General features: G+C 41.3%; 1 protein-coding gene across 1 annotated transcript; it reads left to right on the top strand.

Annotated features, from left to right (window-relative positions):
* Positions 1 to 4,997: 4,997 nt before the first annotated feature.
* LOC123129981 (uncharacterized) lies at positions 4,998 to 7,473 on the top strand. The gene is made up of 2 exons (XM_044549936.1): positions 4,998 to 6,208; positions 7,261 to 7,473. Exons 1-2 carry the CDS (start codon positions 5,070 to 5,072, stop codon positions 7,304 to 7,306), a joined length of 1,185 nt encoding a protein of 394 aa, XP_044405871.1. The 5' UTR covers positions 4,998 to 5,069; the 3' UTR covers positions 7,307 to 7,473.
* Positions 7,474 to 9,213: the final 1,740 nt, after the last annotated feature.

The raw sequence follows: 9,213 nt of genomic DNA, 5'->3' as shown, positions 1-9,213 counted from the left end.
GGGGGCAACATGCACGGAGGGGTTCTTCATAATCCTTGTTGCCCCTCCGATGATGCGTGAGTAGTTCACCACAGACCTACGAGTCTGTAGTTAGTAGCTAGATGGCTTCTTCTTTCTTTTTTATCTTCAATACAATGTTCTCCTTGATGTTCTTGGAGATCTATTTGATGTAACTCTTTTTTGCGGTGTGTTTGTTGGGATCCGGTGAATTGTGAGTTTATGACTAGTTCTATCCATGAATATTAATTTAGTCTTCGCTGAACTTTTTTATGCATAATTGTTATAGCCTCGTATTTCTTCTCCGATTTATTGGTTTGGTTTGGCCAACTAGATTGATTTATCTTGCCATGGTAAGAGGTGCTTTGTGATGGGTTTGATCTTGCGGTGCTCGATCTCAGTGACAGAAAGAGACATGGCATGCATGTATCATTGTTATTAAGGGTAACAATGTGGGGTTTATTCATACGTGAGTTTATCTTGTGTACAGCATGTCATCATTCTTATTGCATTACTCCGTCTCTCCATGAAATTAATACACTACATACATGCTGAATAGCGGTCGATGTGTGGAGTAATAGTACTAGATGCCGAATCATTTCGGTCTACTAATCTTGGATGTGATGCCTATATACATGATCATTGCCTTGGATATCGTCATGATTATTCACTTTTGTATCAATTGCCCAAAAGTAATTTGTTTGCCCACTGTACGCTATTTTCTTAAGAGAAACCTCTAGTGAAAACTATGGCCCCCGGGTCTATTTCCTGTCATATTAAAAAAATACCTTGCTGCAATTTTCCTTTATTTATTTTATTTTGTGTTTCAGTTAGATCTATTTATCAAATCTCATACAATTTAATCTATCTCAATACCATGGAGGGGTTGACAACCCCTCTTACGCGTTGGGTTGAAAGTTTTTGTTGTTTGCGTGCTGGTGCTGTTTACATAGTGTTGCTTGGTTCTCCTACTGGACTGGTAAACTTGGTTTCATAACTGAGGGAAATACTTACTGTTGTTGTGTTGAATCATCCCTTCCTCTTCGCGGAAATACCAACGCAGATGCAAGCAATCAGTCCTCATGTGCAGAACTCGGGCAAAGGGCATGATACGTCTCCAACGTATCTTTTTTTTCTTTATTGTTCCATGCTATTATATCATCCATCTTGGATGTTTTATATGCATTTATATGCTATTTTATATCATTTTTGGGACCAACCTATTAACCTAGTGCCAAGTGCCAGTTGCTATTTTTCATTGTTTTTGTCTTTTTTTCAGAAAATCAATATCAAATGGAACGAAAATTTTGAGGATTTTTCTTGGACGAGAAGACACCTAGGAAGCTTCGGGAGGAGGCCTGAAGAGCCATGAGAGGGCCACAAGCTTGCAAAAGCGCCCTAGGGGGGGCCCTGGGCTTGTGGGCCCTCATGGTGCCTCTAACCTAATTCCAGCTCCATAAATACCCAAATATTCCCCCTATACTAGAGGGCACACCAAAAATACTTTTCCACCACCACAAGATTCTTTTCTCGTGAGATCCCATCTTGGGGCCTTTTTTCTGCACTCCAACAGAGGGGGATTCGATCATGGAGGGCCTCTACACCAACCTTGCTACCCTTCTGATGATGTGTGAGAAGTTTACCATAGACCTACGTTTCCATAGCTAGTAGCTAGATGGCTTCTTCTCTCTCTTTGATCTTCAATACAACGTTCTCCTCGATGCTCTTGGAGATCTATTCAATGTAATCTTCTTTTGTGGTGTGTTTGTTGAGATCCAATGAATTGAGGGTTTATGATCAGATTATCTATGAAAATTATTTGAGTCTTCTCTGAACTCTTTTATGCATGATTAAGATAACTTTGTATTTCTCTTCGATCTGTTGATTTGGTTTGGCCAACTAGATGACCTTTCTTGTAATGGGAGAGGTGCTTTGTAATGGGTTCAATCTTATGGTGTCCTCATCCAGTGACAGAAGGGGTAGCGAGGCACTTATTTGTATTGTTGCCATTAAGGAAAAATGATGGGGTTTATATCATATTGTTTGGATCTATCCATCTTGCTTAAGGCGTTACCTCGTTCTTGTTAACTTAATACACTAGATGCATGTTGGATAGCGATCGATGTATGGAGTAATAGTAGTAGATGCATTACCCTTTCCTCTTCAAGGGAAAAACCAACGCAGGCTCAAGAAGTAGCAGGGCACAACTATGAGCTACCCCTAGATCTGGTGACATCGTTGTAACATATCCCTAGTATTTACCTGTCCACGAGCAAAATCCATCCAATTTAAAATCCATTTGAAGGTCAGGTCCACCACAATGTTCTCATGCATCATGGCACATAAGCTACTTGCACTAAATGATCCAGAGGAAGAAGGCCAGCGCCAGGAATCAGGTTGGTCATTGATAACCCACAAGTATAGGGGATCGCAATAGTTTTCGAGGGTAGAGTACTCAACCCAAATTTATAGATTCGACACAAGGGGAGCCAAAGAATATTTTTAAGTATTAGCAGCTGAGTTGTCAATTCAAGCACACCTAGAGATTAATTATCTGCCGCAAGGTAATCGGTAGCACAACAACATGATAGTTTTGATAGCAGTGATAATAGTAAGAGTAACGGTAACAGTGATAGCAATAATTTTGTAGCAAGTGTAACAGTAGCAGCAACAGTGGTAACTTAGAAAGAACAATAAGTGGAAAATTTGTAGGCATTGGATCGGCGAATTCGTTGGATGATATTCATCATATAACAGTCATAACCTATGGTGATACAATAGCTCCAGTTCATAAATATAATGTAGGCATGTATTCCGTAAGTAGTCATACATGCTTATGGAAAGAACTTGCATGAAATCGTTTGTCCTACCCTCCCGTGGCAGCGGGGTCCATAAGGAAACTAAGGGATATTAAGGCCTCCTTTTAATAGAGAACCGGAACAAAGCGTTAACACATAGTGAATAGATGAACTCCTCAAACTACGGTCATCATCGGGAAGTATCCCGACTATTCTCACTCCAGCATTTACGGATCATAACACATAATAGATGAATATGACTTGCAAGATTGGATCTAAAAAAATATAATGGTGAAAACATAAATGGTTCAGATCTGAAACCATGGCACTCAGGCCCGAAGTGACAAGCATTAAGCATGGCAAAGTCATAGCAACATAAATCTCAAAACATAATGGATACTAGGGATCAAGCCCTAACAAAACTAACACGATTACATGATGAATCTCATCCAACTCCTTATCGACCAGCGAGCCTACGAATGAATTACTCACTCCCGATGGGGAGCATCATGAAATTGGCGATGGAGAAGGGTTGGTGATGATGAAGAACGAAGATCCCCCTCTCTATAGCCCCAAACGAGCTCCAGATTTGGCCTCCCGACGAAGAACAGGAGGTGGCGGCGGCTCCATATCTTGAAACACAATAACTCTTTCTTCCTGATTTTTCTCTCCAAATTTAGGTATTTAACGAGTCGGAGTCAGGGTCTGCGGGGCCACCAGGTGGGCACAACCCACCTGGGCGGGCCTAGAGGGGGTCGCGCCCTGGTTGGTTGTGCTCACCCAGGGGTCCCCCTCCGGTGGTTCTTGGCTCCAGTATTTTTATTCTATTGTAAAATAAATCTCCAAAAAGTTCCATTCCATTCCGAGAACTTTTATTTCTGCACAAAAACAACACCATGGTAGTTCTGCTGAAAACAGCGTCAGTCCGGGTTAGTTTCATTCAAATTATGCAAATTAGAGTAAAAAACAAGAGCAAAAGCGTTAGGAAAAGTAGATATAATGGAGACGTACCAGTCATGTTGAATGGCACAATCCAGCAGGATCAACTCCAAAAGTTCCTATTCTTCTTGGGCTTGAGAAGATAGAGGCAAGTGAAAGCTGGTAATATCATCATTTCACACAAGATGTTCTTGAACAAAAAGGTTGTCATCAATGACATCAGAAAACAGTCAAGGGAAACGTGACCGAAGCAGTCTTGAGGAATCACCAACTTTCCAGTTGTCGACCACAAGCCAAAGGAGCCCCCCAGAATTCAGCTCATCTGTTCTAACAGACGGTATTTATTGGTTAATTTAGAAATGTACTTCACCCAAGGGACATCTTGCTTGTTAAAATGGACCTTCTACTTCAGAAGCACAAACTTTATGTTTATGTTGGAAAAACTTTTATTTAACTAAAAGACCATGAGCATTTGAAGTAGATAATACCTTCCTGCCATGCAATATAGACTTTCTACTTATAAACACAAACTTTCAAAATGTATTAGAAAAACTTTAATTTTTTTTAAAGTTTTGACTAAGATGATACCTTTTACCACGCACTATAGAGATTCCATATTTTTTTAATTATAAATTTCTACTTGAATGATAAAACTTTCTACTGGGAAACAAACGGTTGGCTTACATAGTATATTTTATTCAGCAATATAGACTTTCTAATCGGGGACTATAAACTTTCTACCAAACCCACACATTTTTACTCAAGTACAAATATCTTTTCACTTAGGTGATCGCACTTCCTACTCAGAAAATTATAAACTTTCCAGTAAGAAACAATAAACTTTTGCATTATAAAATAAAACACATAAGTAATTTTAATACTTCCATGGTCATTTGTTTTACTTTGCAAATTGTACATGGCCACCACTAACACATAAAAATATCATTAAAAAGTGTGCACTTTTTGTTTAAAGGGGAGCACGTTCATGTCATGAGCAGTTTGGAATGGGTCAGCACGTGATTGGTGAGCATAGTAGACCGATGTGGGGATCACAAAGGCAAGCAACGCATGCCACCGCCATAAAACGGAAGGTAAAATCAGGTGGCCCACAGCTGTTGCACACTGCGACAGTTACCATTTTTTATTTAATTGGCCAGACTGGCTGGTCAATTATTTTTGGGTAGGTGCCAAAAGTCGTTTATTCAATTGCCTGAAACGTAAGCAATTAAAGGATGAGTGTCGCAATTTCGTCGGCGACTTCACCTCACCCATCCCCAGCATCGACCTGCAATTCTTCTCCCCTAACCCCAGTTTGACCAGCGTTCCCCAACATCAATGGCGGCGATATCCAAGGTGCTCGAGGACGATGACCTCCTCGGTGAGATCCTCCTCCGCACCGTCTTCACCACCACCCTTCTCAACTCCGCCCTCGTATGCACACGCTGGCTCGCCCATGCTTCCAACCGCGCCTTCCTCCATCGATTTCGTGAGATCCACCCGCCCCGCCTTCTTGGCTTCTACATCAACAAAGGTCAGAACACCCCGCACTTCATCCCAATATTGCCTCAGCCCCGTGAACTCACTGTTGTCATCTGTCGCGCAACCTCTAGCTTGGGCACTTATCAAAGAGTATCGTCGGTACCAACCTACATCCTTGGTTGCCGGAATGGCAACGTCCTCATTAGGCAGCATGATAAAATTGGAACCACGTTTGCGGTACACAACGTGGTGTGTCCTGCGAGAGGCATGGACATCCTCCCACCGTTTCCACGCCCCCAATCTCCATACTTATTTGACGGTACTGCTTACTCTAGAATCATGTCCAAAGAAGAGGATGATGCCTTGTCTTACTTGTATGTGTTGATGCACCAAACAACGGATGGAAAACATAGGGTATACATATATATCTTGAAACATGGCATATGGCGCATGAATCATAGCTTGATCATACAGCAGCCCCCTCGTCCATGGTCAGTACTTAAATCTGTGTTGTCCAACAATAAAATCTATGTGCCGGCTGGATGGAGCAACATTATTGTCTTGGATTTGGCGGCCTCAAGTTTCTCCATAATTGAGCTCCCAGAAGGGATGGAGTATGGTGAGAGAAACACCATATTATCACAGGCCGATGATGTTGCTGGTGTATATCTTATCCATGTCAAGAAGTTTCAACTTCGCATATGGCTCCACAATGGGTACACATGGTTGCTGATGGACACCATTTATTTGCGTGAGATGTTTGCTGATTTTAGTGTGTCAGATGGCAATGCTTCTCTCCTGATAAACCAGGCAGGAGACAATGCTGAGTTTGTGTTCTTGGACATGGGTCGATGCACATTCCTCTTGGACATCGAGCGTAGAACAATGCATAAGGTGTATGAGAAGGAAGACAGTGATAAATTTTTCTGTGAAATCCATCCTCTTATGATGATCTGGCCTCCTGTATTTCCTGCACGCAAGGGTGATCCTACAAGGTTTGTTTTTTGGCCTTCATATAATCTATTGTCTTGTTGAGGTTATAATGTTTTTTAATTGTACACTTTATCAATCTATTTTCTATTCTGTTTCTTTGTCTTGTTGTGTGCTTTAAAGCTAAAATCTGTAGCTTAGATCAATACACCAACATACCCGGTGTAGTTGCGGAATGAATGGCATTGCCAAACTATTAGTCCTCTATTATTTCAGTTAACGGCTCATCAACAGTCGTGGTGTAGTACATTCATGGAATGGTGGTAGGTACATAATTATTCCTCAGGCCATTTTAGGAAGACTAGTAAGCAACAATTGAGATGTTTTCTGTACCTGTAGCATGATTTATAAACGCTACAGTTGGTTTTCTCTCTATGTGGTCATGACTGTTGTTGTTGTCTTGGGTTATTTATCCGGGAAATTAGAGGGAGGGATTAGCAGTTGAAGAATGGAAGTTCATGTAGTGCATCTTCTTCATTTCTCATATATTGATATCACATTATATGAATTCTTATCACCAGCAAGCTGACCTTGAACGGTGAACCTTGGCCATGTTACTCTGGATGTAGATACTTGCAGTTTTTTAGAATACTGTAGTTTTTCTTTTTGCGAGAAAGGATACAATAGTGTAATGGAATAAAATTTCCATGTATGTCTATTTAAGCATGCCATTATTCACACACCTATCAGTTCTGGATAGCATAGTTTACACCGGCACACTTGTGTTGTTTTTCAATTTAGATATACCACCATGATATTCTTGCCCTACATGTCAAGTGTATAATCCAGTCTAAAAACTCCCCCTTGGTGACTTATACCCTCATTGACTATTGTTTTCTTTACTTTTCACGATGTAGAAGGAAAAATACAACATGTTTGGGGTATGGAAGCATCTAGTCATCATTGCTTGGTCAATTATATCATTCTGGATTTTGAATGACACATAACATTTGAATGCTGTTGCACAATTACTTGCCTTGTAAATTTTTCTGGTTCCATTTCTGCTTAATCATCTTCATCCCTGATCCTTTGTGTTTTCCTATTTTGTTTGGAACAGAAATGCCATGCTCAGGCTGAAGATCAAGGATATGGATGGACACTAGCTATCTCCACTACCAATAAACTGGAGCTCCATCGTAGATGAGTTGAGAATAAATGCAAACCAAAGTTTCTCCTTAGTTGTGATGGATGACATGTGACAACCTGGAAAGTCATGAGCACCTGTTTTTAATATCTAGAGCTACCTACCTGGTTTCGATCCTTTCGGGAGTTTAAGACCTATTATTATTATGCTTGATTATCATGATATATCTTTTGCATGATTTTCTTCACCTTGTTATTACCTCTGATAGCCCTAGTCTTGTACCGTGATTTATGCTTGCTATCCACTCTGTTGTATTTGGAAAGGAAGAAATGGGGGAAGACTGGAGAGGGAGAGAAAAGATGACAACATCAACTCTGCATGCTGCCACTTTAGGTAGGTGTTGTATAGATGGCTGCAAACCTGATTGAGTAAACCTGCTCAACAATGGAGCCCACCAATCTACTGCAATTTGTTGTACATCACTCTTAGGCGCTGTTCGGCAGTCCGCCCGCTCCGCGGAGATTGAGAATCTCGGGAGTACCGTTTTGCTGGCTCTGCACTTTCGAACTAAAACTCGGTCAGCGGCCTCGCGGAGCAGAGGGGCTCCGAACAGGCCCTTAACCTCTATCGGAACCTGCTCCCTATCCTTCACGGGGCTACTCAGCATCCAAGCCGCAACTGCTATATACTCTCAGTGGCTAATCTGAAGCTCATGGCCTTCTTGGCAGATTCCACTCCACTCTGCTCTGCTCCTGGCCGCAGCATCAGTAGGCCATCGCGCCGGGATTCAGTTAAACACTCGCGCAACATTATATCTGAACTTTGCTGCATTGCACGCTTGCTTATTAGTTGCTTGTTGTCACGGAGCAGAACACACACTCCTGATTTGGTCGATACTTTTCTCTGCTGATGAATGAACATATTCATTTCCTCATAGAAGAATAATTATACCACAGCAGCACCATACATACATAGAAGATCATCTTCTCCATCGAGAGTGTGATGATGGGCTGGAAAAAAGACAGTAGGTCCCAGCGTACACCTTTAGTTTACCAAATCAATATGGTGAGAAATCGATACTTAGTGCCTGTTCGGTACCTCTCCCATTTCAAAACTCCACTCCGTGCGAGGAGCTGGGTCTGAGCCGCTCTGTGCGATTGCGCTGCCGCTCCTTCCACTCCGAGAGTTGTAGCTGTGGAGTGGAGTGGATCCGAACAGGGCTTTATTGTTGTAGTGGGAAAAGCTCAGGCATGAGGACCTATTAACGGAGTAGTTGATGGGGCACTAATTATGTTAAAGTATGCCAATGATATGATTTTCTTGTGTGAAGAAGATCTAGAGGGAGTGAGAGAGTTTTTATTGTATCTGTGTTAGCATATGAATACTTTGAATATAAATTTTCATAAAAGTGAGCGAAAACTGTTTTGGGAGGCGCAGTCGTGAAACATGATGAGTTTGCTCAGGTATTTACTTGTATAAGGTAGGGAGGGATGAACAGGGCAATGTTGTGACAAACAGGGCCAGCCACATTTCTGCAATGGACATTTCAGGTTTAAATTTTGTTTGCAAAATTCTGTACTAGAATTGCAGATGGTGATAAAAGGACTAGGTTTGCGGAAAGAACCTTGGTGGGGATGTAGCTTTTAGTATTATACTCCCTCCGTTCAAAATAAGTGTCTCAACTTTGTACTAACTCTAGTACAAAGTTGTACTAAGGTTGAGACACTTATTTTGGAAGGGAAGCATTACTTGCTAAGTTGTACTGTATTGCTCTTGGTCAAGACATCACTGTAAATGAACTTCTTACTAAAGGTTACCGGAGTCTGAATCTGAATGGAAATTTGCACGAACAGTTTCTTCAATGCAGAGAACTTTAACGGATCTGTTAGTCTGTTGTAATGTGATTTTGTCTGATAATCCCGATAA

The sequence above is a fragment of the Triticum aestivum genome, chromosome 6A, assembly GCF_018294505.1.
Source record: "Triticum aestivum cultivar Chinese Spring chromosome 6A, IWGSC CS RefSeq v2.1, whole genome shotgun sequence".
NCBI classification, from domain to species: domain Eukaryota; kingdom Viridiplantae; phylum Streptophyta; class Magnoliopsida; order Poales; family Poaceae; genus Triticum; species Triticum aestivum.
This window is presented reverse-complemented; position numbering and strand designations above follow the sequence as displayed.